Here is a 17,812-nt window from a genome sequence, read left to right on the forward strand (position 1 = left end):
TTACATAATCACTTTTTCCTTTAATGGTTACAATCAAAAACATTTGTACAACATTTTCAACATTAGAAAATGAATGCAGATTTTTCTTATTTTCTTTTGGCAGACAGTAATTTAAGGGAAACTAACCAAGGGAGAGAGACATGAGTACTGCGACTGATGCAGTAGAAAACAGGTGTATATTGGAAAGCCCACACAGCTGGTAGTATATCAGAATAAAGATTTGTTCATCTATTTTCATATGCATGGCAGACATGGGAAATCTTTTATCTCGGGTCATTTAAACAGGGCTATAGCCTTATATGGAAGCTTCAAAGGGAAAAGCTAGGATGCATCAAGCCTACTAATTCTGTTCCTAACTACAAATATTTGTTCTGATACATCCATACCAGCCGTTTCAGGTTTTGCATCAGTGCTGAGCACAAAGATGAAAAAGTGGGCAGAGCATTATTTAAGACCAGAAAATAACCCATTCATCTTTTTTCATTACACACACAAAGGAAAAGAAGGATGATGGGTCGAACTGGGAATACTAATGATGATGGTGGAGTCAGAGCCATAAATAGACACTTTTAGGTATTTAGGACCCTGGTTGAGGAAGGGGCGTGGACTCAGCTGAGGTGGAGGGGAACTGGCAGCTAGCCTTCAAGTAACGGGATTTCCCAGTGCAGTGTCCTGTGTGTTGATTGGGCGGCTCTACATCATGGAGCAGGGGTTCTTTACAGGCTGCACTCCATCCATCTTCTCCGCCTCCAAGATCATCCTCCGGAAAACCTCCACTGCTGTCTGAGGGAGCGAATGAGACCAAGCATATACACAAAACAATTTCAAATGCTGAATGTATCACGCTTTAAAACTTTAGCAAAGCCTATAGCAGTAAGTAGAGGAAGCTTGACTCTGTTTACCTTTCTTCTTTGTGGTTCATTATAAACTGCAAATTATCAACACCCCATTGTGATTCGTATAATCACTAGTTGGATGGTCTGGTTTGGCTGCTGAATGAATTCCCATTGGTTAACTGATGGTTCTGTCTGCCTATATCTGCACTACAATTGCACTGACAAATATCAACTCATTCTTTTCACTCTCATAATTCACTCCTTCTGTGTGTCCCTTTCTCACAATGCATTGGGAAAGGTGTTTGTTCATTCTGCTCCTCCCTCCTGGAATTTCTACATAAAGTTTGAAACTACCGAAGTTCATCTCAGTGTTTGTCCTTCCATGCTAAAAGCTCTAGCGAAAATAAGAAAATAAATCTGAAATTATCAATCAGTTATTGCTGTGATAATTGAGTCAAAGTTCTGTTGATAATGTTGCATTAGAGCAAGATATGCAATGATCAAATTCTTGGATCGGATATTGTTCCACTGCTGAAAAATTAGCTGTATTTGATATTGGAGATACGATCCAGTTCACTTTTATGGAAGCTTAATTTCTTTCTTTTTGGTGCTTTTTTGTTAATAAATAATATAAAATTTATTTATTACAGTGTTAACTTATTACCTGTTTTTGAAAATGTTTATGTCAAGGCTAAAGCCCTCACTCACATGGGAAAATATGGCTGTGTCTGAACGTCCGCCCTAAACCATAAATCCCTCAATCACTACATTGAGCTTTGACTATATAGTGGACTTTATAGTGAACTGAGTTAACTGACCGTTCAGGCAGACAACCACAACTTTTTGCAGTGTTCGAATGGATGATCACTACCTTTCGCTACACGTTGGTTAAGTAACTCCGCCTCCCCGCATCATTGTTATTTGTCACCGCTGTCGGGTACGGAGACAGCGGCCCGCTGTGACAATCAATCCCATAATGCTTTAGGACAGGCATCCCCAAACTTGGTCCTCAAGGGCCGCTGTCCTGCAAGTTTTAGAGGTTTCCTTGCTCAACAACAGCTGATTTTAATTGAAAGCTGATTAACAGGCTTTTGCTCTACTGCAATCATTACAATCAGCTGTGCTAAAGCATGGAAACCTCTAAAACCTGCAGGACAGCAGCCCTTGAGGACCAAGTTTGGGGATGCCTGCTTTAGGAGGAGAGCTCTCCTCACAAAGCATTCTGGGATATATCTGCTTGTCTAGTGACCATTGATAATCAATACTTTTCAAGGTGCATTGTAGGAAATTTTGAGTCCACTACTTTTTCATCCACCAGACGTTCAGACACTCCATTAAAATGGCGTAACCGCGATATAGTGCCCTATATCATAAATAGCACGGACATTCAGACACAGCCTATATGCTTCATTTATTCAACAGTTGATTCAGATCAGTATCAGATTCTGGTCAATACACTCAGCCAAAGTCTTCAGATTGGATGGGAAAAAACTGAATTGTGGATCTTTAATTAGAAAACAAATAAACATTACGTGGTGTGTGATTGCAGATGTGCTGATGCTACATTTTTCTGACATCACCAAAATCCTGTCATAGCTATGGATCAAACTGGGCATTCTTATAAGAAGCAGACAATGTGAAATAACTGCTTTTCTACAGCATTTGATCTTTTGTTCCATTGAAACAAAAGACAGATATGATAATATATATATATATATATAAATGAAGTAAGACACTTCTTCAGTGAATGCAGCCTTAAACATGGCATTGTGCAAACTCTGATCAAAAACATCATTAATAACTGTTCTTAAGTTCTTCCTTTGTCACCTTTAATGTCTTGGTCACTGCTGTCAGTATCAGGTATAGGTATCCAGTGATACTTAAACCACAGTCTAAATATTTTATTGGCAAAAGTAAACTGATGATACTTGGAATATATTAGCCAAAAGATGTCTGTTTACAGATGTTGTATTTCATATAATCAATAGCAATATTATCATGGTTCATGGTGTTTTTATGATGCAACCTTTCGGATTATTAGGCAGTCCTCATTTTTTATTCTAGTAGAATAAATATATTAGGAGAGAATTATTTGTTTTAAGCTTAAATTGAATTAGGCTGCGATACAAATGGCAATGAGTGAGTGTGAAAATGATGAACCCAATAAAAATCCAAACAGTTTTATAAAGCACAACTTCCACTTCCAAAACTATAGTCTAAAAGGAAATATGTTTTCCAAGATATATTGTTTTTTTGCAGTTTTTCCAACATATTTTTTTAAAATATTGCTTCTCTAAAGTATTTTTTTACTTTTCAAATGTTACTTTCTTTTAAAATCAATATGCTGTTCTGTTGAGTGTTTTATTTTTCTGCTGCAACCTGATGAGTAGCATTGTCTCCATTACCTTTTGTAACAGATGTTTATATCTCTATTATGTGTGTTATAGTTTTACAGGTTTTTCAAACATTATGGATAATATATTCTGCGCAAACATTTTTTTTAATCCTAGGGGCAACTTCTGATTCATTCCTTTGTTGCTCTTTAGTTGTACTTTTGTCTTGATAGAGGCTGTTATTTCTTTAGAGACAGAGAAAACAGTACATAGTATGAGATGTTTTGCGTAGGATACGGCTTTGTACAGTTGAACATGAGTGACTTTTTGTCCACTCGAAGGCAGGAAACACAATGCAGACATGACAAGTGCGAGGCTGTAGGGCCTCAGAACACAGACTGTGTAGGCGTCTTCAAGCACACCTGCTGTTTTAGTTCATGTAGGCGGAGTGGCGTAAAGTGCCTCTGAGCTCGATGAAGTGGAATATAAATCAGACGGTGGCGATCGCTTAATTCACAGTAAGCCAGTCACATTTCAGTGGGGTCGTCACTCTGAAACAGCTGACGAACGACTAGAAGCGCCCCGACTAATGGAAAGAAGGCTTTTCATCAAGAAATCAGGTGCAGAGCAGAAACATTACATAACAAAAAGTATTTGTAGTGTTTCAATCACATAGCAGGGAATGATGGAAAGGAGGTGGCGGTGTGGTCCAACATCGCCTGAGTTGGTTCTATGTGTTGGTACAAACCCTAACTATACAGGTTGCATCTCAAAATATGAATACAGCAGACAGGTGCCTATAGTAGCTCAACTATCAGGAGCAGCCCGTCTCCTATCATAGGCAGGAGATTTAGCAAAAAGTGAGGTCAGGTGGATAATTATGCTTCTAATGCAACAAGATGTAAAGTACTAATCAGTCATATTAATGTATAAATCGTTTCAGGGTGATGTTTATGATCATCAAAGATTTTTCTGTTTGATTGAATCAGGGTGCTGCTTTAAGTTTACCTGCCATCTTTCTTCTCTTTTATTTATTAACTCAAACAAATTATTCTAATAAGAACAGCTCTACAGCTCATTCTTCAACAACTCACCCCTCTTTACAGAGTATTTTTATATTGAGTTAAATCAAGGATTTTCTACGATGAATGACCTGTTTGATCATATGCCTCAGTGTCTTAATTGGACTTCAACTCTGAACCAATCAGATGAGATAGTTGGTCTGCTGGGCATTAGAGTTACAAATTGCAAGCCAATCCTTTTAAAGATTGTCATTTGGATTTTATCTGACCTAAAAACATAGAATTCTGTCTATTAAGGTAAGTCATCCATACTGAAGAAGAAAAGTAGCCACAGACCACTACCCTGTTATTACCATGTTGAACTATAGGTATGATTCTCTCCTTCTCAAGTGCTGTGCAAGCTTTCCTCCCGCTCTAACAAATGAGTCTCTCATCAAAATGTCCATAGTCCAGATATGTCACCTACTCTCATCCTCTTATCAAATTCTTCAGACTGGAGCATGATGTGTTCACATTGTGTGACATGTTTCATGTAAGCTATGTCTTGATGTCACAGGTCATCCAGTATCCGTTCCTGGATGTTGACAACCAATAATGCAGTAATAGGATGTGGTTAATGATTGTTTAAGAAGAGGGAATCATGTTCCCTTGGTTAGCTTTTTGCCCTCAATAATTGCCGATAAAAATTACGTCTTGAAAAGTGCATTTTGTATTTAGCACCTTTTTTATAAATACACTTATAAACTAAACTGTATTTGGCAAGACTTGTTTACCTTTTCATTTGTATTTTTGCAGGAGTGCCAAAATCAAATTTGTTAATTTTACATAACAGAAATACAAAATATAAAAAAAAGAATGTATCTTTATGCAAAAAAAAAAAAAAAAAAAAAAAGGTACATGATATTTTACAGTTTAAAATCAGATTTTGTGAAATACTTTGAAATTAGCTGTTCAACCAGACCTGATAATAATGGGATTGAGGGGATATCTGAACAATTTGCACACATAAACACAAAATATAAACAACTTATAAAACATGTAAAGTTATTCAACCAAAAGCAGATGGACTCTATCAACAAATAGATATATAATCTGTTTACCTGGTTCTCCTTGGCAGAGGACTCCATAAAGGCTGCGTTCCAGGATTCGGCTAATGCTTTCCCCTCTTCACAACTGATCACGCTGATTTTACAACAAAAACAGATTAAATATAAAAACAAACATTAAAAAACTCTATAAGCAGCAGCTCAGACATCTACAGCAATACATAAGTTATATTAATTGCACTCTGTAAAGTATGTCCCCCTGAAAATGTGGTAATGGAAAATCTTTGTCAGTGCTCATTTGGGAAAACTTTAGCACATTCCTATTTTTCATGTCACAGTTACAGAAAAAGAAATAGTTAATTATTAAAAAAAAAAAAAAAGTATTTCAGTCTTTCCAGTTTTCCTTCCAATTAAGGTTTCACATCACCAACCAAATGCTGATATCAGAGAAAAATAATCTGGGTAATAATAAGCAATGTTTTGAAAAGATGATTTCAGTTTTACCTAAAGCATCAGAGTTGTTTAACAAATCTAGTGGAGTCAAGAAAAAAAACTAAGCTTAAAAAGAACTTGTCCAACAACATTAAGACAAAACACACCTTGTATAGCACTTTTATGGAATCTCAAAAATGCTTTACTAAACACCAAAGGAAAAAAATGAGGGTGAAACATTGTGACCGGGTTTTAATGTTAGACATGCAATTAGACACTTTGACACCTTGGATAAGAAGGAAGTGATTGGTGACTTTGAGCAGAGTCTGGTGGGTACGAAATCCACATTCAAGCATTTGAAACAGCTGGGAGGTGTAAAGATATTATTATTGAATTAGGAGATGAGAATTCCAGGATTTTTAAGAGAAATGGAAGAGTTTAAATAGGTCTAAAGTTCTTAAGGTGACCAGGATTAAGGCCTTTTTCTTTTAAGGGGTGTAAAGGAAGTTTCAGTGAGGATGGGACAAAGCTGGTGATAAGGGAAGTGTTTAAGATAGGAGTTATGAGAGGGACAAAGATGGGAATACAGGTTTTAAGGAAGGGAGACGGAATAGGGTTAAGATAACAGGATGAGGTTTTCATGTTTAGCGGTGTCTGAGAGACAGGGGAGAGAAAGAAGTGAAGTAGAGGGATGTAAGTAGGGAAACTGTAAGTACCAGTGGAGATGAGGAGGTGGATGTCAGCGAGCTGTGAAGGAAGGAAGTTATTGCACTTTTCTAGTGTGAATATGGAAGTAATGTTATCTTGTGGTTTCTGTGAGTTTTGTAAATGTAGAGAATAGAAGAGCGGGGTTTAGGGATTAGAAAGGATAAAGTCCAAATAGAATTTGGAGTGGGCAGATTTAAGTGTTGACAGAACCTTGTTACCTTGGGCATGGACAGTGAGACCTGTTTCTTTATAGAGACGCTCACATTTTCTGCCGTTCTTTTTGAGTTCATGGAGTTCAAATGTGTACCATAGAGCTGAAGTGGAGACAGAGACTGTAGCTATGGTAAGAGGGGTTAACTGATTAAGACAGGATCAGAGAATGTGGTTGTAAAAAAAATGTCCAAATTAGTGATAGTGGGATCCGAGGGAAAAGAGGAGCTAGCGATTACAGTGGATAAAGAGTAAGAGAGAGAGTAAGGAAAGAGTGTTTTTAGGTTCTGGTAGATAATTGTGCTCTTGGCGGAGGGAGTAGAAATAGTAATGTTCAAGGTAACTGCCATATGGTCAGAAAAGGTGAGATCAGTGACAGGTTATTAATGGCGACCGAGGGAGTTGTTGAAACCAGATCAAATATGCATCCATGTGTATGGGTAGGTTAAGTGATCTGCTCTTTGAGCTTGAGACTGTTTAACTTTTCCAAGAAATCAAATGTTCGTTTGGTTGTGGGAGAGTCACTATGGATGTTAAAGACAAGATCAAGCAGAGCAGATGGAGAAATGGAGAATAATTGTGTGACAAAATCTTTGAAATCTGAGATTAAAGAAGGATGTGATTTATGGGGATGGTAGATTACAGCAGCTGGGTAATCTGAAGGCAAGATGTTCAAAAATAATATATACAACTGGGATATATAAAAAAAAAATAAAAAAGAATCTTGTTGGTGTGGTCAGGTTTAGGGTAAGGTAGTCAATGGGTTTGTTCCAGGTTTCAGTGAGACAGAGGAACTCCAGTTAATTAGTCAGTTATACATTTGTTGAGTAGCAAACTTTTTTTATTTAGTGACCTTGTATTTAAAGCTACAGTGTGTAATAATTAAAGGGATATACAGTCAGAAATGTAATATATTATACATAACTATGTTATTTATCATCATCTACGAGCTCAGCCTGCTAACCTTAATATTTGCGTTGCCTTAGAATTCGTTATTTATAATTACATAGGAGCGGGTCTTGCAGCCATGGAGGCAGACATCTTTGCGTTACGGCAGCGCAGAGCCAACAAACTAGCGATTGCGAGATCGTCCATTACGCTCGAAAGTAACTACGGCAAGTTGAGAGAGATGAACTGAGACGGTACTGAAATCTATACCCTACACAGACTAATGAAATACTATCTGTAAAATTATCTATGTAAACAAACCTCATCACTTGAGAAGGTAGGTGATGCGGACGTCGTGGAAGACATTTTGTCCCGTAACGCTCGCCGTACTGTTGGGGGGGAGAAGCGGTGGGGGGGAGATGTTCATGTTGCTGCGGTCTGCAGTCTGGACGTTAGATGTCGCTGAAAATTACACACTGTAGCTTTAACAGTGCCTTTATTGAGGGGCTTTTGTCGTGCAGTTCATGTCACGGGAGAAAGCTAGATTAAGTTGTGAAAAAATATGCAGATAACGCATATGGAGGTGCTATAAACCCAGATGATTTCCATATTTGTTGGAACCAGGAATACAACTTTCTGGCAGAAGAGAAGCATGTCTTGGGTGGGAGTTTTTGACCTATAGCTCAAATTCACATGGATTTTATAGCAGGAAACCACTCTGACGCACACCATAAAAAAACAAAGCCAAATCAAAATTTTGAAACTGACTTCGGTAAAGTCAAATGGTCAGTCCAATTGAAGTGATTTGGCTTCACGTTAAACTTCAAACAGTTTTGCCAAGAAGAGCAGCTCAGCTCTTCTCACTCACTCGGGTATCTTTGTCTGATATCAGAATTTTTTTGATGATCTGGAACACTGAAATATGAAGAATATATTTATAGAAAGAGCAAATCTAAAATGAAGTCGTCTGCATCAGCCTTAACAATGTTATGATGGGACATACCGCTCCATATGTAGGTCATTCTTGTTCCCAACAAGCATAATTGGAACTCTGCATAAGGAGAAAAGTTATAAAACCACAGGAACATTTGTGTAAGAGAGATCTAAAAATGTCTCAGGAGAAAAGAGCTGCAAATCAAAGGATCAAGGATGTACTCACTGGACCTTCCCCACCATATCCAATAGCTTTTCATGGATAACTTGAACAACTTCAAAGCTGCAAGGGGGGAAAAAAACGACAGCAGCGAAGAGAAACCTGCCATCAAAACTCCAAAGAAGACTTTGATTACAAATAAGATGCCATGGTGAATAGTTACCTTTTATTAGATGTAACAGAATAGACCAGAATGTAACCGTTGATATCTATGGAGTACGTCTGTGGAAAGATGGAGTATTCATCCTGGAAAAGATTTACCAAGTAGAAAAATTATTACAAAAAAAAATATTGTATCACAACTGAAAAATCAACGACTGACTAATAATATAAAGGTACAGAGTCCTACCTGCCCTGCTGTGTCAACAAGCTGAAGGTGGTACTCCTGTCCATTTATCGTGATCATTTTGGTAAATGCTGCAATTACAAGCCACTTTATTTAGAAACTGCATATTTAAATGCATTTTTTTCTTGTAAATAAAAAAAACACAGCATGGTAAATACAATCATTAGATCTGCAGGTCTGCACATTAAAATAGTACAGTTTGATAACATTAAATTAGTTCAGCAGTGCATTGCCATTATCTGTCTCCAGAAGAGTTTGGTTATCCATCACAGCGGGGAGGTACTGCATATCCTGCAGCATCTCACTAATAATGCTGACACCGCTTCATGTTAAGCATCCAAAGGATTATTTATAGACACGGAACCGAGCACACAGCCAACGCAGGGCGGTATATGTGAGCAAAAGTATGAGGGAAAAACAGGAAAACAGCCTACAGGTAAAGTTTTGACCCAGACCTCTCAGGAGTCTCGGATTATCAGTGTTGATGAACTGTTTTGTTTGTCCCACAAACAAAAGTACTGCCTTCCAGCGATGTTAACTTTTGCAACCATGCTGTCCAGACACCAACCAGTCAGAAATAACAGATCATTCCACTTTCTCACTCAATCTCCCTCCTTCTGTCTGAACTCAGCTGGTGTCATGTTTCAACGCGTTATTGTAGTGGGAACATTGCACCCTGGTGGGGGAATCTTGTGATTCACCATCTTCATATAACATCACACTAAAAATCATAAAAGAATCATAAAAGAATTACCAGTCATTAATTCTATTATCATGTTGAAAGCTCCAGATTAATTTTTGCTGTGGTCTATGAAAGAATCTGATTCTCAGAAAAATACAGCCATATAAGGCAAAGGAAGTATTTATCTTTTTTTTAACAAAAAAAACTTTTTGATATGTAATTATTGGGACTGTTGAGCAGACATTGAGTGTAGACGACAGGGAGATTGCTTAAAATACAGTCTTTACAGAGAACTTTATCCAGTCACAAGTTTAAACCTAAATAAAAAGTAGATTAATACGTAGAGTCAACCTGGGAGTAAGTCAGCCTCAGAATGAATACAGTAACTTCATTAGGGTTTATGAGGTTAGAGCCTATTTGAGAGAAAAGCAAAAACATGAACTAGAACTCACACAATTAATTGGATTAATCCTGGCTAATCAATTATTGAAATAATCGTCAACTAATTTAGTAATCGATTAATCCTTCACTGAAGTATAGAGACTCTAAATAATGCTTTGAGCTGACAGAGCAACCCACTTAGAGCAATAATTATACCAAAATTAAAAAAAAAAACAAATATTTTGGTATTTAAGATTTTTTTCTTCAAAGTGTTTTTAATATGGTCTACCCAGAACTCCTGAAATGGAAAAGTTTTAGTTTCAGTTGGTTTGATTCTTTAAAAATTCTTCTTTAAGGATCCTTTTCCTATCTAATTATTAATCGATCAATCAAAAAAAATTATCAAAAGATTAATCGATTAGCAAAATAATCGTTGGAGCCCTTCAATAAACCCCTCTTAAACTGCGTAGGTATATTTCTTTAAAATTCCATAAAGTACACTGAAGTTAATTGGCAGAACTTAAAAAATTTATTTGCATGATTGCGTTTTAAATGCACTTCAATTGACTCCTGTTTTATAGCATTTTCAGCAGAAGGAAAACAAGGAGTTCTTACATGCTTTACATTAAATAAAATAATCATTTGATGTCCTTTTGTTTCTGAATACAATTATATTTAGGATTTTGTTGCTTCCTCCTGCTTTTTTAAACATCGTCCTTTTTTTTATTTTTCTTTAGTTTTATTAAAGCAGCCTTTGCATGCAACAAATCAAAGGACTAAAAGCCGTTTTTACTCCTATGTGGGTTTTGGTCTCATGCCAAGAAAGGATATTGATCAGACATACAGACAAACACTAAGATATGCAATAAATGCATATCCTTAACGTTGATAAAACACATTCTAAGCAATCAAAAATGGGGGCACAGGCTGCAGTATTCCACTTGTAGCTCAGTTACTGCATCAAAGTGGTGTTGTGAGCAGTCAGCTCCTCATCAGTTAAAGTGCAGAGGAAAGCCTTTAAGTGATTCTCAGTCTTGTTCAGACAGAAACAGTCTGTGTAAAAAAAAAAAACTTATCCAAAAGAAAAAAAAACCCAGAAGGATGTAAAACTGCTAAAGCTTTACAGCTACTCTAATAACAACCTACATAAACCAGAAAAGCTGCATTAAAGTCAACCATGGTTTACGTACAAACATGACAATAGTCTACTTGTTTTTATGTAAATAGCTTATCATGTCTGCTTAAACTATGATAGCTTTTGCTTTTAAATGTAAAAACTTGACTCGGCTACAGCAGCTCATCAGCAGGAATGGGTCATAATTCCAGCAAACTATTTTGAGAGGCTTGTGGAAAGAAACACAAAATGTTTTATCCAAGTCATGCTGAAGGAATGCAACCTTTACAGGAGGTAGAGAGGGTAGGTAATTAGAAATAATTTCATTTATCCCAACTTACCTAAAATAGAAAATGTTTATCCTATTTATTGTCAAACAGAGTCTAAAGTTATATGTCTTTTTATAAACTGTGTATAAATGTGGTTATTTGTGTATGTATAAAGCAGGATGAAAGTCTTTTGCAAAGTAACTTTAGTTTCCTCTCTGAAGTGCATCAACATGATGGGAAGATTACAGATGTAAATGCACCGCCTCTTGAACAATCAATCTGCTTTAAAATAAAACGAAGAGCCAAGATGGTGCATCTTTTTCTTTTTATCTCTCTGAGAAGGAAATTGCTCCACTTGACTTTCACCAGGAAGTGTCTTCATGGGAAATCTCAGTGGACGGAGAAGCTTAGGCTACTAGAAACAGACGCATATCATTTTCAAGCTGGCATTGCAAGGTTTTGTTGAAGTGGAAAATGCACAGAATGATAAATTACTTTCTTCCATTGCAGTGAGTGACTAGAGGCAGAGCTAGAAGGGGGGGCTAGGGGTGGCCCATCCCTTGTGGCCCTCCCAACCAAGTGATTGTTCAGTTGTTATTGTATTAACAATAAACTGACAATAAAACTATTCTAATCACTTAAATATGTGCATAAGAACACTTAATACTTATTTCATTAATTGTTCCTGCATGAGTTTGTCCCGCTTGCTTTAAACCCAATGTGCGACTCTAAAACTGACTGTTTCCCCGTACATATTTTATTTTCTATTTTCCCCCAAAGCGTCAAAGTGTTTTACTTTGAAACTGCGTCTCTCTTCCTGTCAGATCCATAAAATTGCAGCTGAATTGCTAAAATAGACCTGGGGCCTATCGTAGTCAGAGCTATGCAAAATCTTAAGGAAAACCGTGTCGGGTGAAATCATCCCCATTGACTTTCAATAGGTGTTAAATGCAAATATTTTATCCGACACGATTTTTTGTCCGATCGGAAATCGGATTCGGTGTATTCTGGCCATTCCAAACACTTGAGAAATGCTTTATAGCTATCCTTCAATAACCCAAATAGTCGTTTAATTGTGGTTTAAGGTGTGTTGTTGACATGGCAAAAGTGTTTAAAGTTATACGAAAATAAGGATGAGGAAATCCCAATAATAAATGTACAAAACAAAAATACCAATAATGATTAAACACACAATGAACAAACAGAATTATGAGCAAGTTTCTTGCACATATTTTATGATTAATTTCTAATTTTCCTAGACTCAACTTTCTATAGTCCTCAGTCCATTTATTTAAAAAATGTCAAAACTGAAAATTACAAAGAAGAGGAAGTGAGTTGACAAAGACAGAAGACAGGACATCTTTGGAAAATAGGTTAAGGGTAAAATCAGAGAAAAAGCCGCTTTCCATTACGTCTTTTCTTTTTCAACATTTATCATGACCTGGAGAATATTCAAGTCAAATTCCAGGCTATTCACGACCACCCAAAAAAAAAAACATATTTGCACTAACATGGCTGATTTTTTCTTTTTTTTTATTTATAATTCCTTTAAATAGAACACAACTCAATGTTCTACTGCATTTTGCACCATATTTATTTATTTTGCACTGCACTCAACCTTCCACATCAAGGCCTTTTGAACCATGGCTTTTAAAAAGCTTTTTTTCTTTTCTCCTGCACTGCTTACATTCTTGATCACTGCTGCACTTTATAAATGGTTATGTTCATTTTAATGTTGTACACTGTATGCATCGAAATTTCGTTTTCTATATAATCGGTGTATGAAAAATGACAGTAAAGTTTATCTAAGTATAAAATCCTTAGTGAGACATGTTTTCAATCATCTAGAAGTGTACAAAAACGTTTACGTAACTATTACACAGTTTTGATTTAGAAAAAAATATTTAAATGCTCCTTTAGAATTATATTTAATTCTTATTAGAAAACTTAACATCAGTGATTTATATGTCATCAAACATTAAGCAAATCAAATGTACGTAATCATCCAAAAGCTGAACTGAATATTCCCTGAAATATAAATAAAATCTTACATGTAAGCCTTGATGATGATGGTGAAGAAAATAATGTTTTTATCCAGGATTCTTAACGCCAAATTATGGTGCCTAAAGCTGAATTCTGTTGCAATAGAATATTTATTTATGGTTTCGCAGTAAAAGGGGCTGAAAACAAATGCAAGCCTCAGATTTAGATTCTTAATAGTAAAAACTAGTAAAAATAATAAATAAAAGCGTGTAAAATTAAAAGAAAGCATCAAAACTAGGGCTGCGACTAACGACTATTTTGAAAATAGATTCATCTGCTGATTATTTTCTTGATTAATAATCGGATAGCCAAAGGTTCCTTAAGGAAGAATTTTTACAAAATTAAACCAGGTGAAACTAAAATGTTTCCACTTGAAGAGTACTGGGTCGTAAATGCAAAATATTTATATATCATTTTACAATTTTGGTATAATTACTGTTCTAAGTGGGTCACTCTGTCAGTTAAAGGCATGTTTTACAGTCTCTTTGCTCTAGTTAACCATTAATTAATTACTAAATTAGTTGACGATTATTTCAATAATCAATTAATCCGATTAATTGTTTCATTCCTAATCTATAAAAAAAAGTCTATGGCTATAAAGATTTTTGTGAATAATTCTACTTTCTTATGCATTGATGAGGCTAAAAATTTAAGAAAGCAAACCTTTGTAATTTCATCAACTTTAAAAAAAGAAAAATGATTTCATTTGGTTGAAATGTGTCAAGAGTTTCCTAAACAGACTCATGACAGTGCCTTTGTATCATTGTTCAGTATTCAAACAGTATAGGAACATGTAGAAGGTGTGTTTTACATTTTATTTGAATGATGAAATGAGATACAAAGCACTAGAAAATAAAATAATGTTAGACATGCGGCAGCCATATTGGATTTTAAGATCAAGGTTGGTGTGAAAGTGCTGCATTTCCCAATTGGAATTCCAACTATTCACTTTCTAACTAATATAAAGGAAATCAAATTGTATGAAAAATAAACACAATATTAAAGATCTGACAAAACTAACAGTTAGGTTGCTTAACTGCATGAAATACAAGCAGGATGGATTTGAACCTGAGAATCTAATTCAGTATCGTATAAAATCCACACTTACTGTTTTCTATTGTAGGGTCATAGGAGTCCACAAACTGGCCTTCCACAAACTGAATTGTCAAGGAAGACTTTCCTGCAAAAAACACATTTTAAAAGAAAATAAGTCTAAATAAATCTTGAGGAAAATACGTGTGCATTGGAATAAAGTAGATTACCATCAAAATATAATGAAATGTCTCAAAGAATATATACGATGATTGTGGCCTACGTTCAATGGAAAAACATCAAGTGTCCGAGGAATTCCCTGCTAAAAAATTGGCCTATTGAGAAACTGGGGTTTCCCTTGCATGAAGTCGTGGCATGGCGGCGCCAAAGTACTAGGTTCTGCCTTCACCTTGTTGGGTTTTATGGGGGTAACACCCTTGCCTACCCATAGCAGTGACATCATGGTCACTGAAGCAGATGTTGGTACCTTTGGAAGTGTTTGCAGGTGCTTGGAAAATGAATGCGTATCCCCATAAAGCTTATCAGCAGAAGTAGCCTGACCAGCCAGTCTGTTGAGGCTGAGACTCAAACAGTCCAGACCAATCACAGCGTGGGAGGCAGGAGTTAATACTTGTGCAACAATTACTCATAGTGCAACAGCAATTGTCTGTCACCATAACAGTCAAGATTTAAGCTGCAACAAATCAATGTTTAAATGATGACTTTTATCAAACCCAGAATAAGCTTTATATATCTTTAAAGAGCGATTTAAAGACAATTTTGCACCGCATCTGAAGTTATCTGATTGGTTCTTATCTGTGTCTGCTGTCGAGCCTTTGGAATTGGGCTCTACCCGCCTCTTTCCAGTGTCTAAGGTCTATCTGAAATGTACTGATAGGCAGCTGTATTGACTTTGTACTTGATAAAACTCATTGGACCAACACCAGTGGATGACACGGCTCCTGAAATAACAGCCTGTGGAAAATTTACATTGGACAATGAGGCTCGTTATCTTGATTTTGAATAAGGTTCAATCAAGGTCAGATGTCCAAATGAAATGCAAACTTAACTTTTATCTAAAAAGGTGACTTTGAATCACTGAGCGACATTCCAGCACTTTCAGTCCTTTTTATCTCTGTTGTTCAGCATCATTTTTAAACATAGGTTTTTTTTCCCTTCCACTTAACTTTACATTATAGTACTTGGATAAGAAACTCAGTGAACAGCATATTTAGGGATAAACTTTAGTGGGTCAGTTGAATTGTGGAGAGTGTCTCGTGGACAACTGGACTGTCAGGAGTAGAGCTGCAATGATTGCAGGTTTCTGGTCCATCTCCATTTCCCCATCTTTAAAAACCCTGACTTCCCCATTCCAATTTTGACAAACACAGATTTTTTTTAAAAACCGACACTTTCGGTTGTTTTAAGATCCCAAGACACTTTAAATATTTAAATCTTATCATTCTGAAAGGCATTAATAAGTACCTATGAAATTAATAAAAACCGCTTTTAAATATAAATCAAAGTTTAAAGCATTGATCTTCAGACCGTTGCAGAGGTAGATAAGATCGTTAGAAAAGATTTGTCTCACGTCTAAATTCTAGCCGACCATCGATCTCCCAAAATTATGGAAATCGAGGCTCAGTCGTCCATATGCCTGTTATAGACACAACATAATTGTTTATATTCAATCATTTCTGCTCTCATTTAATGTTTAAATCATCTAAGGAACCAATGCGGTCATTAACTCTTCTCTTTAATTGTGAAAAAGCAGTTGTTCTTTGTGAGTTAATTTTTCTTTCTACTGCCAACACATGCTTAGACAATTAAATCAGACAATCAGTTTTTCTTTAATTATAATTCAAATTTTATTTAAAAAAAATGGTAATTTTGACTTACATTATGACAAAAATATGTAAATTCCTAAATTATGAATGTATATTGACCTAATAAGAAATAGGATTTTAATTAAACCTAATTGAATAGAAATTCCCCCTCATGCAGCTCTCTTAATGTATTTGTATCCCTTGCCCTGTTTATTATTTCACGCCTTTCTGTGCCCCCATGAAAGCACGCTGGCCCCCTCCTGGCCCCCTCCTGGCCCCCTGGTACATTTGGTATAGAACCGCCAATGCTACAAAGTCAATGATACCATGCAATCCATGCAAACTGGAATTTAATCCAGTATATAACTGCACAGATTAAATCATTTCTAGATTGATTAGTTTGTGTGTATATATATATTTATATGCATTGAGATTTGCTGTGGATGGGGCGATATACCAATAAATTGAGTTGAACTGAAACATTATGCAACCACATAAAAAGCAGCTGGGATTGTGCAGACATGCTGCTATCATCGTGTGCCATCTTGCCATCCTCAGCATCCTTCCAAACTGCGCTTCTTCTGTTTCTGATGAGATGCGATTATCCAAGGCAGTGATGCGTCACATCCACGGGAGCGCCAGGCCTCCACGGAGTTTGCCTCTGACTAACATGGCTCCGGGGTTAGAGTCACTGATGGAAACCTAACCATATCATCGGTTAGAGTAAAAATAACCCGCCTTCATTCCTGCATTTGAGGCCTACTGAAAATAAACAGCAGTCCCCTTCTCACCTGGTGGCGCTCATTCACCCGTTAGAAGATGTTGCGAGAAGGATCCTCTCCATCCTGTCATTTAAGTCTATTATAGGAGGCGTAATGGGTTTAAACTAAGTGGAAGGGCCGCATAGATCTACTCTAATCCCATCCTATGTTATTGTTTCTTAGTCATCCCCACAGTGAGACGCGCGTGCCGGGAACTTACCCACGGATCTGTACCCGAGGATGGCGATTTTTCGTGACTTTGGCTGCGGCATGTTCCGTTCCCACTTATAACATCCAGTCCTCGGGCTCTAGCGCAACCTCCAGTGAGAATGGCATCCAAATAAAGTCAAGGGGCGCTCAGCTCCGACATGCAGCGTCCAGTTCTTTCTTTTTTCGATGGATTTAGTATTTGATTAAAAATATTATTCCACGTCATACATATAAAGGAGCATGGAGTACCTTCAGATCTACAATAACTGCGTCACTCCCCTTTGCAATTTAATGAATAAATAATTACTGTTCGGTTATGATTGGTTGAAAGGGGAGTAAAGGCGGGACTAAGTTCTTATTGAGGCCCTTCGATTGGATAGCAGAGCTTTCTCTCAAGTGGTTCTCAATTGTGATTGGTTGCGACTCGCTGCGTTACGTGCTAGGTGGTCAACAGTGGTGTCATTCATATCTTTAGGGTTAGGGAGCACATCATTAGGCTTCGCATTGTCTAATATGTAGA

The 17,812-nt window shown here is 36.7% G+C and overlaps 1 protein-coding gene across 1 annotated transcript; it reads right to left on the bottom strand.

The window, feature by feature from the left end:
• rheb (Ras homolog, mTORC1 binding) lies at positions 1–17,576 on the bottom strand. The gene is made up of 8 exons (XM_038290864.1): positions 17,303–17,576; positions 14,572–14,643; positions 8,978–9,045; positions 8,792–8,874; positions 8,635–8,691; positions 8,479–8,526; positions 5,292–5,373; positions 1–783 (listed from the first exon to the last, which is right to left on the bottom strand). The coding sequence occupies exons 1-8, from the start codon at positions 17,352–17,354 to the stop codon at positions 694–696; spliced, it is 552 nt and encodes a 183-aa protein (XP_038146792.1). The 5' UTR covers positions 17,355–17,576; the 3' UTR covers positions 1–693.
• Positions 17,577–17,812: the final 236 nt, after the last annotated feature.

The sequence above is a fragment of the Cyprinodon tularosa genome, unplaced genomic scaffold, assembly GCF_016077235.1.
Source record: "Cyprinodon tularosa strain WSP-4 unplaced genomic scaffold, ASM1607723v1 ctg29, whole genome shotgun sequence".
In the NCBI taxonomy this organism is placed as follows: Eukaryota; Metazoa; Chordata; class Actinopteri; order Cyprinodontiformes; family Cyprinodontidae; genus Cyprinodon; species Cyprinodon tularosa.